Source organism: Macrotis lagotis, chromosome 1 (genome assembly GCF_037893015.1).
Source record: "Macrotis lagotis isolate mMagLag1 chromosome 1, bilby.v1.9.chrom.fasta, whole genome shotgun sequence".
Taxonomy (NCBI): domain Eukaryota; kingdom Metazoa; phylum Chordata; class Mammalia; order Peramelemorphia; family Peramelidae; genus Macrotis; species Macrotis lagotis.
This window is the reverse complement of record NC_133658.1, coordinates 927429752-927445365: the sequence shown is the minus strand read 5'-3', so window position 1 is coordinate 927445365 and position 15614 is coordinate 927429752. Positions and strand designations below refer to the sequence as shown.

At 46.9% G+C, this 15614-nt stretch overlaps 1 protein-coding gene across 1 annotated transcript; it reads right to left on the bottom strand.

Moving 5' to 3' along the window:
* Window positions 1–249: 249 nt before the first annotated feature.
* On the bottom strand, window positions 250–6600 carry LOC141511414 (class I histocompatibility antigen, Gogo-OKO alpha chain-like). Its single transcript, XM_074220616.1, has 8 exons — window positions 6498–6600; window positions 5644–5928; window positions 5279–5551; window positions 4853–5128; window positions 4578–4688; window positions 4022–4054; window positions 3798–3842; window positions 250–2263 (listed from the first exon to the last, which is right to left on the bottom strand). The coding sequence occupies exons 1-8, from the start codon at window positions 6559–6561 to the stop codon at window positions 2244–2246; spliced, it is 1107 nt and encodes a 368-aa protein (XP_074076717.1). The 5' UTR covers window positions 6562–6600; the 3' UTR covers window positions 250–2243.
* Window positions 6601–15614: the final 9014 nt, after the last annotated feature.

Below are 15614 nucleotides of genomic sequence, written 5' to 3'. Positions count from 1 at the left end.
CTAAGACAATTTAAATGGAAGCAATTCAGTTTCCTGCCATGACGCTGGTAGACTGTCCAGGTTTCACAGGCCGATAGCAATGAGGTTAGCACAATGGTTCTTTAGACCTTCAGTTTGGTAGTCAGTCTAATATTTCTTCTCTACCATACTTTCTTTCAGAGCCTCCCAAACACTGAACTAGCTCTGGCAATGTGAGTGTCACCTCATTGTCAATGTGTACTGCCTTGGAAAGGACACTGCCAAGGTAGGTGAACTTGTCCTCAGTGCTTCTAAAACTTCTCCATTTTCTGTAATCAATGTTTTCACTTATAGAAGGTGTCGTACTGGCTGTTGGAGCACCGGGGTTTTCTTGGAGTTCATTGTTAGACCAAAATGAGCACAAACAGCAGAGAATCCATCCATCTTTTGTTGCATCTCAACTTCAGAGGTTGCATTGAGGGCACCAATCATCGGCAATCAGAAGATCCTGCAACAACCCCCCTTCACTTTAGTCTTGGCTTTTCAAATTGAAGAATTTGCCATCAGTGTCAAAGCTGACCTTGAGGCCATGTTCATGTTTAGTGAATTAGCTAATCAAGACATGAAGGCATGAGAAAGGGGGAGGGATGACATTTTTCCATTACCAGGAACAAGACTGTGTGATCAGCACTTAAAGAAAGTTACAAAGAGAAAAACAGAACCTTTTCTCCTTCAAAAATAAGGCCATTTTCAGAAAAATCTGTCCTGTGGAGCTGAATCATGAGTTTTTGGAAAAGAAAAAGATTCAACTTCCTCCATTTCCTTCCTTTTTTTAAGATATTTAGTCTCTTTATTTAACTTATATGCAAAATACATCATAGAAATTGCCAGACTGAACAAATCAGAATCCCAAACTATTACAAACATACAATAAAAAAAAACCATTATGGCTAGCAGAAAAGTGAAGAATTAGATCATTTAATGGCAACAAACATGTATGGTCAAACTTTGAGACATGGAGATTTGCACATGACTGACTGAAGGTCAACAGCATAATTGACAGAAGACAAATGGTGGCAAATCTACATCATACTGGTTAAGTTTCTCAAGTCTTCTACTTCCCACTCATCACTGGTGCTCATGAGCTTATGAATTCATGTAAATGTACACCAAAATTTTGAAGTGTTGATTGATATCCTGGATCCATTCATTGGCACAAGCTTTGGAAATTTCTCAACATGTTTAGTAGCATTCAGCATTCTTAGTTCAGATCCTCATTTTTCTTTTCATTTCCTTGAGTGGTTTAATAGCATTCAATATTTTTAATTCACATCCTGGGCATGATCCCTATTTCCTCAACATGTTTAGTAGCATTCATCATTTTTGTTTCAAATGTTCATCTTTCTTTTCATTTCCCACATAGGCGCTCCTGTGGGGCGGCGGTGGGCTCTGGGGCCCAGGCTTCCCAGGAGGCGGCAGCAGGCACGGGATGCCAATCCAGCAAGGCCATGAAGCCACTGGAAGTGCTGCGGCCAGAAAGCCATTTCCTTTCTATGAAATAGAGAGAAGGGGAGAGGAAGGCAGAGAGATGCTGGTCCAGTAGGGAAGGAAGACCAGCCAATCAGGAGACAGAGACAGATGGAGTGTAGACAATCAGGACACAGAGAGGAGGACAGTGACCAGACAGGTAGTTGGGATCATGACACCCTAATGATGGCCACACCATAAGGTTGCTGAGTGTCTACAGCACCCACCTGCTCCTTCATAATTTCATGGGGAGGCATTGTTAATAAAAACCAATGGCTCTTTAGAAGCCTGCAAAATAAAATCAAGAACATTGGATTTTGCTGTGCACAAATTGGCAACCCAATTGGAACTGTGGCCTGCCAGAGACAAGACTTGGGCATGTTTTATGAGCAATTGGAACAGAAAGACAAGGTCAAAGAGATCAGATAATCCCAGATAAGAGGAATGAGCATTTTATAACATTCTGGACAATGTCAGAGTTCACCTGAAAGCTAAGTTGGGTGATTTTGGTGAACTGACCTTTCTTAGCTTGGTCAGTTGCACAAAACTGAATCCAAGGTTACAACATTCTGATGACACCAAACTGCAGGACTCATCACAATATGCACAGTTCTTTGACTTTGTGAGATGTAAAGAGGAACTCATCGGCCTGTACAGTTTACAAATGGTGAGGAAGGAATTTAGATCTCCTGGAAGCTTCTCCACTTTTTGGTCCAGAACGAACTGATGGAAACTGCTCCAGGGCTGACAAAGATGCTTCAGATGGTACTCACTCTACCTGCAAAATAGTCTCCATGGATAAGTCCACTTCTGCTTTGGAAAGACTGAAATCATACCAGAGTCCCAATGATTTTGCCATTGAGACTAAGAGATTTTTAAAACTAAAAAGAGACAAGGGAGATTTCTACAACAGTCACAGAAATTTTTGTCCAAAAAATGAGCTTCATTTATAAATAAAGGTTAGACCATGCCTACACTGTAGAATATATTCTTATTTCTCTCTTGCCTGAAGTTGTTATCCATGTAACATGCTGCATTAGCGTGGAAGGCTTACCTGTCTATATGCAAAGCCTGCTGACATGAGACAGGACACATATGATGGCTAAATCAAGAGTGGGCAACTTGTCAGTTATCTTGTAACCTATATAGCACACATGACATATACTGCTCCCTCTTACACACACAGTTATCAGAAATAATGGAGAATTTGGCTCCTTTATTAGACTCATACACTGCAAATCCTGACTCTGATACTGTTTGGGTCTCCCAGTCATGGAGCCCACTGCACATCGCTAATTTACAGAGTACCTCTCTGGGTCAAACATGTCATAAATAAACTCTCATTGGATCTGCATAATAATCCTAGGAGTTAGGGTTTTTACAGATGAAAAACCTGAGACAAATAGAGGTCTTTGACCAGGGTCACAGGACTGGCAAACCAGTGGGATCTGAGTCTTCCTAACTCGAGATTCATCATGCTAGTCATTGTACTACCAGCTGTATTTTGATTTTTAAGTAAAACACAGGGAAAAGGGTTACACTTCCAGGAGCTGAACAATGGATGAAGAATTGGGAAGCTCTTTTGATGAGGGATGGAAAGGTAAGAGGGTTTTTGGTATTTGTTTGTAGCTCCCTATCCTGTCAATAAACGAATTGCTTGTTATAGAAAAGATTTGCTTTGGTAAAGCTTATGGCAAGTAATTTGATAATAATGATAAATAGCCTGGAAGGTTACTACTGTTTTCCCGTCCCCAGACATCTCCCACCCAAATGTAAAGTCCCACTGAGACTGTGGAGAAAAGCTGGTGATGATCGAAGACAAAGAATCCATTCTGCAGATTTTTGCAACTGGAAAAAGATCCCTGAGGTCAGGGCAACATCTGTGTGGAGGAGGAGCCCTTTCTAAATTCCTCAGGCCCTTCTTTATTGCTGGGTGTGTCCCAGCAAAGAGAGGCAGACAGAAAAAAGAGGGGGAGGGAGAGGGGAGGAGGACTTAGAGGGTGAGGGCATCAATGAGGCTTCCCTGGAGTGTGGCCAATAGAATACAGTGATGAACACAGGGGCCAGGGCTGGGGAGAGAAGCCAGAGGACAACAAGAATGAGCAGGAATTGGAGCCTTGTTTTCTTTCATTAAAGGAAACGCTTAAGCTGAAGGAAGAAAAAAAAACAGATTGGGGGTGTCCTCAGTAACCTCTGCCCTCCAGCCTGTCATGATTCTGCCTCTCCTCCCTTCCAGGACTCACACACACTCACAAACCCTCCCCTCAGCTATACAACAACCCCTCCTTCATTTGGAGACCCCAGAGTCTCACCTTTGGCTATGAGAGAGTCGTCTGACCCCTGGGCACTGTCATTGTCTAGAGACAAAGGAGGGAAATGATCTAGTCAGGGACAGACTTTCCAGAACCAAGAGATGGGAGGGGAAGAGAACTCCAAGAAAGGCTCCTGGGGAGGGGGGGAGTCTCTCTTCTGCCTTCTCCCTTTCCATACCCCAGGATACCATGGTCTGTCCTCTCCATGTCAACCCTTTACTTACTTGCAGCCTGAACATAAGCCCCTCTTTTTCCACCTGAAAAAGGAAAAAACATTTCCAGTGAGGAATCCAGGAGAGACCATACTCGGGTCTCAGGAGTTCCCTGATTTGTCCTGGAGATGTAACAAATGAGGACTGCAACTGCTCCCCCAGAACCCCCCTCTACAGTCCAACACCTAGATCCAGGAGGAAGAAAGAAAAGTTGGGCCCAAAATAGGCCCTTCCCAACACCCATAGGTTTTTGAGTCCGATCCACAACCCACAGTGGAGGAGCCCTGGGGCCCTTTGGCAGAAGTCCCATATTCATTTCTGATCTGAGGCTGAAGCAGTAACCCTGTGCCCCCCTTCCCCGCCCCCAGCCACCTAGTTAGATCTGCAGGCTGTCCCACAGAGAAAGGCTTTCTATTCACCGAGCTGTTCATCTAAAGCCTCAGGGTCTGTAATAGCACCCAAAATAGGGAAAGGAAGGACTTGGGGGCCGAAGGACAAGCTGCCAGGCCAGGGGGGCAGACTCTCCGTGGTGCCTGCTGCCTGCTGGCCCCCCTCCTGGCCTGCCCACCTGGATTCTCCTTCTTCTTCCAGATGAGAACTCCGGCAAGGACTGCAGAGAGGAGGAACATGGCCCCAGCAATGGCGCCCAGGATGCTCCAGGTGGATGAGGGTGGTGGCTCTAAAATGGAAAAGCGAAGTGAAAGACGCTGGTCTCTCTCCCGCTGTCACTAAGCCCTTTCCCAGTTCCCTACTCCCTCCCTCTCAGTAACTCCACACATGTCTCTGCTTTTTGAGGGGGGCGGGTGGATGGTCTTCTCCCCCAGCATCCCTCACTGTTCTTACCCCATTTCAGGGTGAGGGGCTCAGCCAGTCCCTCGTGTTGAATACGGCAGGTGTAGCTCCCTTCCTGGCCTGGGGTCACCCCCACAGCTGCCCACTTCTGGAAGGTTCCATCTCCCCCAGGCCTGGTCTCAATGAACTCTGTGTCCTGGAGCAGTTCCGCCCCATCCCTCAGCCAAGTCAGGGAGATCTCCGCAGGGTAAAAGTCCTGGGCCCGGCACCTGAGGGTCATCTCCCCATCGGGCGCAGCGTGATGGGTGACTCGGGCAGAAGGTGGGTCTGGGGGGGTAAAGGTCAGAGACATTGCCAAGGACAAGTGCGGGGAGAGGAAACACCCTAACAGCCAGGTCCTGAGGTACCGGGGGTCCCCTGGGGTTCGGGAGCCGGGGAACTTGATTGGCGAGCACCCAGGGGCGGGGCTGGCGGTACCTGTCCTGGTCAGCGCCTCCTTGCCCATCTCCAGGTACTGGTGCAGCCACTGAACACACTCCTCCTCCAGGTAGGCTTTATGGCTCTCAGCTTCACTCCCTCCCTCCACCTTGCGCTTGGAGATCGTCTCCTGGGAGGGGACCACACAAGTCCAGGTCTTCGCATCCGGGGAGTTGTAATCCTGGCCGTTGTAGGCGTGTTGGGAGAGGCCGCGCTGGAACCGGCCGTCGGGGGAGACCTCGCAGCGGTGCAGGTACTGGATGGTGTAGACGCCTGGCGGACCCCAGCCCTGGGTCAGCATCCCACTCCCCCGTCCCCAGGGCGACCGTGGGGACACCACCCTCCCGCCCGGCCCCGTCACGCACCGCCCTCGCTCCGGTTGTGATTACGCTGCAGAGCCTCCAGTCTCTCCCGGTACACCCGAGCGTTGGTCCTCCCGATCCACGTGGTCCGCTCCCAGTACTCGGGGTCCTCTTGGATCACCCCCTTCACCCACGCCGTCCGCGGCTCCATCCTCGGCGTCGGGGCGTCGCTGTCGAAGCGCACGAACTCCACACCGTCCACGTAGCCCGCGGAGACGAAGCGGGGCTCCCCAAGCTCGGGCCGGGTCCAGCCAGTGTGGATATACATCAGGGTGTGAGAGCCTGGACCTGGGCAGCCGGGGCCCGGGTCAGCGCGGGGACCGCGTAGCCCCGACCCCCGCTGCTCCCCGAGGGGGCTGGCCCCCATGGGACCTCAGCCCCCCCCCCCCCCCGGGCTGCAGTGCACTGAGCGGGCGGTGGTCATTCTCAGGACCTGAGCGCTTAGAGATCCACCCAAAGCCTTCTCTGCCCCCCGGGCCTCTTCTCCCAGGCAGGGCCTCGGCCCTCGGCCCTGCCTCCAAGTCCTGCTCCTGGGGCTCACTGCTCACCCGCAGCCCCCCCGTCTGCTCCCGCATCGCCCCGCTTCCCTCCCCCGAGTTCTCTAACAAGGCTGCTCCTGGCCCCGCCCTCGGATGTGGGGGGGTCGGAGGCAACTCTGCTCCTCCTTGACACCCCCAGAACCGTCCCAGTCGTTCTCCCCACTGGCACCTCATCTCCGCTCCCCCAAACTAAGGGGCGAACACCAAGACCCCTCCCCTCCCTCCACCCTCGCCCAAGCCCTCCCACCCCTAGGGTCCCAAGCAGGCTCCTTTCTTCCTTCGCCCATGTCCCTGTCCGCGCCCCGGTCCTCTCCTCACCTGCCCAGGTCCGCGGCAGAACCAGGAGCCCCACCAGAAGGAGACCGCGCGGGGAGCTGTCCATGGTCCATAGGCAGAAATGCCCAAGTCCGGGGAAGGTCGTTTACACAGGGCGGGGGGTGACGACCCTTAACTTCTGATTGGCTGCTCCGAGTCTCTGCCACCCAATAGCAAAGGGGAGTCACAAGACGTCACTGGGAACCGTGCAGAAAGGCTTCTGAGAACAAAAACTGAAACTGTCCCGGAGCAGCTTTCCGGCTTCAGATCTTTGTGTGTTAGTCCCGGAGCAGCCTCGGACCGGGACAGCCCTATAGGCCCCCTCCCTCCCATCATTTCTCCAGGAACACCCAGCTCTGTGGCTCCCAGTCTGAGCCAGAGCCAAGGAAGGTCTCAGCCCCCCCCCCCCCCGTGGCCTCCACCCTCTAGTCCCTCTGAGAAGTTAGGAAGAAACTCCCACCTCTCCCCCACCCCCCGCCAAAAAGAGGGTGTTGGAGGCCTGAAGTCATCTTCAGAATAAGGGGCAGGCAGGTGGTGCGGTGGGGAGACAGCTGGCATGGGATTCAGAAGGACCGAAGTTCGAATCCGAATTCAAGCACTTGGCACTTAATAGTTGTGTGACCTTGGACAAGAACCTAACTCTGATGGCCTCGCACCCAGGGCCACCTCCAGTCGTCCTGATCCTTAGCTGGTCACTGGACCCAGATGGTTCTGGAGAAGAGAGTGAGGCTGGGACTTAGCACCCCCTCAATTCAGGTGCTTCTCATGGCATCACCTCCCAAGATGTCATGGTCTGCTTTGAAAATGAAGGATAAACATTATTATTAATTATTAATCTACAGACTAATTTGTGGGGAAGGAGTGCTGCCACCCTCATTTTAATAACATCCATGACTCAGACAAGCTGTGACTCAGGCAAATCATTTTTTTGTTGTTGTTTTGACAAGGCAGTGGGGTTAAATGACCTGCCCAAGGCCACACAGCCAGGAAATTTTCCATATTCCCCCATGTACAAGACGCACCCTAATTTGGTGGCCTGAAATTTTAAAAAAGTAATGAAGTATAATAGTAATATTTGTGTAATCCCTGTATAAAAGGGGCCCTTGGACACTTTTCTGGGCCCTGAGAAACTCCTTAGAAATATAACTTTGGCTAGGCACCTTTGGGTCTGAGAATATTCTGACAGGATCCAAAAGGTTGACCCTGGGGTCTTGAAATGTACCATAAATTTGTCTGAGACTGGCAAAACTTTCTTGTTAACCTAAACCTTTTGCTGTATCTGCAAAATTCCTGCTCCCTCCCCAAACTGCCTCCCCCTTCCCTAGATGCAACCGGGACCTTGAGATAGTAAACCTCGCTCTACTCCCTATGTCACAGGAAACATGTTACATATCTGCTATCTCGGCTTCTGTATCCTTCTGTATGCTTGCTAACAATCCCCTCCCCCCATCAAAATACTATAAAAACCTTGTTCTCTGGACACTCAGTGCTATGTGCTTTGAGGAGGTATCCCCACATAGTCATTCATAATAAACTGTACTCCCCAAAATTCATAGCTTAGTCTCCCTCTTACTTTTTGGGTACAACAGTATTAGATAAAGTTATTGAACTCAAGTTTTATTCATCATAAAACTCATAGAACTCCTCATCGCTGGCCAAACTCCCATCCATTAGTTTGTCCTCATCTGTGTTTGATGACGAGTCACTGTCTTCACATATTGCCTCATCCTCAGCTCTGTCTATGACATTTGAAATGCCCCACTCCTTAAATGGCTTCACAACGATCTCCATCTTGATATTGTCCTGGCAGCTTTTCACCCAGGTGCAAACTTCCTCCAGAGTTGCTTTCTTCCCTCTTCCTGCTGGTGGCAAAATGTCCCCAGAAGACTTCACCCATTGGTTCCATTCGTCTCTCCTGGCAGCTTTGAAGGGTCTGTGAATGCCCACATCAAGGGGTGGGAGCTGGGATGTCAAGCCTCCAGGTATGAGGGCAAGTGGTGGGTTTTGCTCTGCAGCGATCTTCTCTGTGTTTGCTGTGATCTGTGCCCTGAGCTGATCCAACGCCCATAGGGCAGAATTTCACGGGAGCCCACCTGGTCTCCTGCTCCAAACTTCCTCTGACCACATCTTCATCCCATTCTGATCCATCCAACCCCAGTCATGAACCTGGACAATCAGTCCTCGAGGAATGTCTTCTCTTGGCATTGTTTTATGTTTGAAAATCAGCATGGGAGGCAGCTTGGTTCTGGCAGCTCCACAAGCTACAACAACCCTTTCATGTCCATTTGTTTTCACAATTACAGTTTTCAAGCCCAGAAAGGTGAAGACACTTCTGTTACTTGGGGTATCCAATCGAAAGGGGACTTTGTCCATATCTGCAATCTGTCCCAACTCAAACTGATGTGTCTTCCGACACTGTATGACAGAACAATGAAATTCACGGCCCTTCTGCTCCTAGCTCTCGGGCATCTTTTGGACAAGTCTGGTATGTGGACGCATGCTTAGTCTATTCTGTTTCATGGACCTGAAGCACCAATTGTATCCTCCTTGGAAATAAGCCACTTCTTTTTTCATCAGCAATTCTTCTGGCCTCCTGCGGAGCCATCTATGTGGACACAGGAATTCCCATTGCCCTTTGCTCTTCTAATCCATCTTCATTTCCCTCTCTATATCACACCATTTGTCTGCCCGGCCTCTCATTGACTTACTTCTGCCAGGGGTGTTTTCAGTGGGTTTCTTCTTCCCACAGACAGTCTCAGATTTTTTGTCAGTTGGAGGAGGATCAAACTGATGTTCAGCATTCCATTTTTTATTCCAGATTTCCATTCACTTTTTCAAATTGGATCATTTCAAACTTGAATTCAGCACTGGATGAAAGTCTTTTCTGAGCCATTTCTGGGCAGAACATGACAATACATAACTTAATATGCCAGTGAGAAATATGAAACAATGAGTGCAAACACAACAAGCCCCAAAAAGCAGGAAATGAAAGTAAAAAGATCTATAAAAATGAGCTCAAACATATGATGCCCCCAGTTCTAGACCCCAAATTTTTTTTGGAAAAAGGTGTATTTTATACATAAGGAAATTCAGGTCAGATTAAACTCAGGTCCTCCTGACTCCAGGGCCAGAGTTCTATCCGCTGCACTACCTAGCTGCCCCTCAGGCAGGTCTTGTAATCTCCTGGGTCTTGTAGATAACCAGGCTAGGGATCCAAGAATAAAAAGTGACTCACAGTTCAGTAAAGGGAATTTGGAATCAGAGTAGAAGCCTTTGTCTTAAGGGGCAGGTATGTGGCACCATGTTTAGAGTACAGGGCCTAGATTTAAGAAGATCTGAGTTCAAGATCTCAGATATTTACTAGTCATGGGCAAGTCACTTCTCCCTGTCTGTCTCAATTTCCTCATCTAAAAAATGAGCTGGAGAAGGAAATAGTATTCAATTTCTCTGCTGAGAAGACCCCAAATGGGACCACAAAGAGTCAGACACAACTCAGTAAACAACATTTAATTACTAAAATGGAGAGGATGGTGATAATGAAAATGAGGTTCATTCTGAACTGTCTGAAATCTGAAGGTATGAATTTCTAGTGACCTTTTTTTTTAAGAAACAAAGATCCTGGGTATATGGTAGGATTTACCCCCTTTCTCTTCTCATCACCTACTAAGAAACCATTAATCTTCAAACCTTATGGATAGTGTAAAGTGCATCCTGGAAGAATCTTAGAGAGCATCTCCTTTTTATTACAGATTAGGAAATTGTACACCAGTGATATTAAGAGATTTGTCCTAGGTCACAAAGATAGGAAGTAGTAAAATAGAGATTTGAACCCACATTCTATCATTACAGATTCAATCTTCCCACACCATCATGATGGTCTAGAAACAGTCCTGAATGGAAGCCTTATCTGGTGAAGGAAATGTCAAACCTTCAAACCATGTTGAAGTCAGCACTAGGTAAAAAGGCAGTGAAAGACTTGAATAATTCAGTTTCTTATCACTTTCTTTTGAACTTGATCACATCCTGTCCCATCTTTCTTCTTCTGATCCCAATACAGTATAAAAAAAAATTCTCTCCTTAAAAAACCTGAACCATTGTCATTTTCCTCTGTCTCTCTTCTCCATAGAACAATTGGTATGCCCATTTTCTAGGAAAAATGTAGAGAAGTCCTCAGATTTTTCCATTCTTTCAGTGACATCTCAGCTGTGATGAGTCTCCTTTGCCCCTCTCTCCCTCAGTTGCTACCACACTGTCCTTCATCAGAATCTGTCACATTCTCTTTTCCCCTAGGACTCCTCTAAGATGCAGGTCTGCAATACCCTCCCTTGGTCAGGCCACATCTGGAGTATTCTGTTCAGCCTGAGGCACCACATTCTAAAAAAGATTTGGACAATGTGTCCAGAAGACAAGGACCCAAATGGTGAAGGGACTAAAAAACTTACTTCAGAAAATTAGTGGAAGGAATGGAGGATTTTCTCTAGGAGAAAAGAGATACCAAGGGAATAAGATGGTTGTCTTCAAGTATTTGAAGGATTGTTTGGAAATAGATGAGTCCAATCAGACACAACTAGGAGCAGAGTAGCACTGCAGACAGGCTGATTTCACCTCCAGAAGAATTAGGTCTATGGAGAAGTGCAATGGTGCCCCTGGAAGTAATAGCTTCCTTGCCCTCCTTGGAGGTCCTCAAGGGGAGATTAAATGACCACAGGATTAAGACGGGGAGAGAGAGAGAGAGAGAGGGAGAGAGAGAGAGAGAGAGAGAGAGAGAGAGAGAGAGAGAGAGAGAGAGAGAGAGAGATCAGTCCTCATAATGTCACTTTTGTCTGTTTTGTATTTTTATTTTTCCATTTCACAATAATTTTGTTCTCTTTTTTCCTGCCAAGTTGCTCTTCAGCAAAATCAATCTGCTTAGTAACAATCACACTGTGTTTGGATTTTCAACTCATTTTTCCACATTAATTTCTAAATGAGGTTGTCTTCTCACTTCCCGAGATATCTCAGTTGTTACTAGCACTCAATGACTTTTTGTTTCAGGGAATTCATCACAGTGCCAGAGTGGGAAATCACCTGAATGATCATCTAAATTTAATCCAACCACCTCACACTCATAACCTTTCATGGATTCTTTTCTTTTTTACCGAATCCATTTCTCTCATAAGTTCCTTAAGTGCTTTTTTTGGTTATAGGAAATATCCAACTTGTGCTGTTATTGCCACTGCTTTTCCAATCCATTTTTTTTCTCATTGTTTCCGGTGCCTCCGCATTTCTTCCTCTTCCTCCTCCTCCTTCCCCACCTCCAGCCAGTTTTGACTTTCCCAATCGATGTTCCTCCAAAGTCAGGTCAACAGGCCTTGCAGCCCAGTCTTCTCGAATCCTTAATAAGGATTTCCCACTATTCTAGACCTCTACTTTAGGGTCACACTTACTCTTCTTTCATCATTTTTATTGCTGTTCAATGATAGCTTTGTGACTTCTCACCAAGGCAGATCCTTGGAAGCCTCAATTATTAAGATCCCTCAAACTGAGGACTATTCCAAGAGAATGGAAAAGATCTGAATCTTTTTACCACCCCCATGCCAAATAAATAAAGGCAATGGAGAAGACAAAAGTAACCATCAGAAGCCCATCCACCTGTTGTCCCATCTTTGCCAAGTCATTATGAGAATGGTCTTTACACACCTAGAGGACAGATTCTATTAAAAACTGAGAAAGAACAAGACTTTGTAAAATAGTGTCAAAGTACATATCTTAGCTCAGGTAACTGCCTGTCAAGTGTCTGAGGCTGGATTAGAACCACAAGTACAAGGCCAGTGCTCCATCCATCCACTGTATCACCTAGCTTCTCCAGCCATAGGAGAATGTTCTTGTTCACCCCAGTCACTGGCTATCTGCCCCTAGTCTCTATAACTCCCTGGTTACCCTCAGTGTTAATGCCTGTAAATTTTCATATTTTCCTACTACTTTGTAGCTTGATGTCTCATTGTCTTCATCTCATGCCTTTCCCAGATCTCTCTTCCTTTCTTATTGTGATCCCAAAGAATGACTCACTAACAGACTTGATGCATGTTACTGATCAGATGTCCAGGTGGGACTCCCTTTCTCCTCCATCCACTTTCTTTCCTTGTACCTGATGTTTTATGGATCCATTGGGGGAAGGGACCACCCTTCAGCCAAGGTCTAACCCTTCAGGTTACGTTTCAAATTCTCCTGGAAAATGAGCAGGCCTCTCACTTACATATCTTCTACTCCCTAGCTGTCAGTCAATGAACAGCTGCCTACTATGTCTCCTGGCACTATCCAAAATGAACAATGTGGGTCCCAGGACCTTATGATTTAATGTTTCAAATCACTCTGTGAACCTCCTGAGAGCCCCTTGGTGAGTCTCCTCCCTTGCTGTCTCTCCATTACCTGCTGTCCCAGGAGACTCTCCCTCCAGTCCTACCCTAAGGGAGTAGGGGGATGCTAGGCTGCTTTTCCTGGCAGCAGCACCTACCCATGACTCCCCCCCCCCCCCAACTCCAAGAGAAGGAAGAAGGCCAAGAAGCCAATCCAAGCTGGACTACCCAGAATTCTGTCTTCTGGCCTTGAAATTCTGGCTCCAGGTTGACAAATGGAATCAGATCAACCTTTGGGATCACCTTTTGTCAGAGTCCTGAAAGAATTTTTCTTTTTTCTTTTTTTCCAATTACGTGTAAAGTTAGTTTAAACATTCATTTCTGATGAGAATTGAGTTATGTGTTTTTCTCCCTCCCTCCCACACCCAATTAAATCAAAATGAGTGGTAACTATATACATATTATCATGTCAAGCATATCAAAATATTAGTCATATTGGGAAAGAAGAATCAGAACAAAGGGGAGAACCACAAATTTTCTAAACTTGGACATGAGGAGTGTGTGTGTATGTATCTGTCTGTGAGTGCGTGTGCGTGTGTGTGTGTGTGTGTGTGTGTGTGTGTGTGTGTGTGTGTGATGCCCAGTGGATAGAGCACTGGTCTAGGAATTAGGTGGATGGGAATTCAAATCAAACTTCTGACTCGTACCAGTTGTGTGACCTTGGGCAAGTCACTTAACCCTGATTGCCTCAGATTCAAGGCCATCTCCTGATTCATATCTGACCACTGGTTCTGGAGAAGAAAGTGAGACTGGGGACTTAGCACAGTCCCCCCTCACCCAAATCCAATTCTTATACTTGTCATGGTATCACCTAACTGATATCATGGTCTTCTTTGAAAAATGAAGTACAAAAACAGTGTGTGTACCTCTGTGTGTGTGTGTCTGTGAATATGACTCTGTTTCTGTGTCTCTGTGTGTTCATGTACTGTCTCCCCTACTAGATGGTGGCCTCCTCAAAGGCAGGACCTCCCTTCACACCCCATATGGACTCTGGGACCACACTCAGAGATGAGGATGAAGAGTGAGAGTGGGCCAGGCCAGGAAGTTCCCCACAAGCTCCCATCATTTTATCAGAGCCATTACCACTTAGGAAGGGACCGAGACTTGGACAATTTGACAAACTCTGTCCAAACCTGGATTGTGTCAGAGGGAGCTCTTCGATGATGTTGGTAGCTCTGGCAGTCTACACACCTTAGTTCTATCTGAAACCTCCACTCCACTAGGACCAATTTGAACCTATTAATAACAGATTCAATCAAATTATTTTTGAAGACAAGTTCCCAAATCCTGGTTCTAAGCTCCTGAGCTGGAGGACCTGGGCCCTCACCTCTCCTTCCTGGGTCTCTGAAAAGGCTGCAGGAGGAGGCCTGGGATGGCAGGGCAGGGGCAGGTCTCTGGGCCTCTACTTCATGAGAGGCCTCAGCAGAGGCTTCTCCCCATTTCCTCCCAACCACACTGCTACTGGACTTCTCTGTCCTTCCCCAGGAATCTTGTCATTCAGAAAGCTTATAATCCTGTAAGACTGACTCAACCCTAGTCCTCCCATCTTCTCAGGACCCTCTGTCCTCCTGACTGGACCCTCTGGCTGGACAGCAGGGTCATCAGCTCCAGAGCCTCTCTTTAAAGGACTCAGTCCATCTTCTCTCCAATGACCACCTGCTCCCCTGTTTTGGGACTTCTCCATCCTGCAGGTCACTGGGCAAGGGGTGATAAAATGTTAGACTAACCTTCATGAGGTAGATGGGCGTAAGATGGGGCAGTCAGATGGGAGTCCAGGGAGGAAATAGAATAGTAACAACCCACCTCAGATCCCCAGGAGCCAGTGGTTCAGCAGACAAGCTTACCAAGCAGTTTCCAGTTTCACAGGTCTTAGGAAGGAAGGAGGGCAAATTTCTCAACTTTCACATACAACAGGTAGGACCAGTGGTCTTATTGATGGAGGTCTGGGGCAGAGGCACCTTGGGAAAGTTCACAGACTCAGACTGTCTGTCAGTCAAGGAAAACTTGTTGAAGTATAAGATTCTCAAAACTAAAATCCTGGTAAAGATTGATTTCAGTAGAGACTATTCAACCTTCAGATCATTCACCTTGCCAAACTTGGTAAGAAATTAAGACTCCTAGGTACCTTCTTCCCTTGTTAACTACAAATTCAGGAGGATAATGATCAGGATTCTGGGGGCCCTGGCCTGCTAGGAAGAGATAACAGGAGATCAGATAGTTTTGTACAAGGATGATAGTCCTACAGGAGCAGTTTGGGCAACTTAATACTGTGCAACTTTCATCATCAGGCCACAAAAGGAAGTTAATAATTTTCTCAATTCTCTATTTCTGTAAAAAATAAAAAGGTAACTCTTTTCCTGTCCAAGGGTTGGTCTTAGAGAATAAATCTTAAAAACACCCAATCCATATTTTCTGTTACAATTTTAGATTTGACTAACTTTACTGCCAAGGTGGTTAGGGAAGAGCACTAGCCCTGAAGGTTAGAGGCAGGCTGGACACTGAACCACTGTGGGTTAGGCTGGAGTGGGCACTAGCTTGGAGGGATTTGGGACTTTAATTTAATTTTGTTATTTTGCATTTTCTTCTTTTTTTAATAATCAAGGATCCTTAAATAAGATGGAGGAAATAAAAAATTTTCACAGGTGCAAGGATGTGGTTAGTGACGCTTTGAACTTAAGAGGTTTGAGGGAACTTTAAGCAAGATACAAGGACGTGTTTAGGGGAC

Excerpts from the sequence above, each read along its gene's own strand:
- LOC141511414 (XM_074220616.1), bottom strand. The coding sequence starts at position 6,561 with ATGGACAGCTCCCCGCGCGGTCTCCTTCTGGTGGGGCTCCTGGTTCTG. Across the intron at positions 5,129-5,278 it reads GGAGGCGCTGACCAGGACAG|ACCCACCTTCTGCCCGAGTC; the intron begins GTACCGCCAGCC and ends TTACCCCCCCAG. Across the intron at positions 3,843-4,021 it reads GGCTTATGTTCAGGCTGCAA|ACAATGACAGTGCCCAGGGG; the intron begins GTAAGTAAAGGG and ends CTTTGTCTCTAG.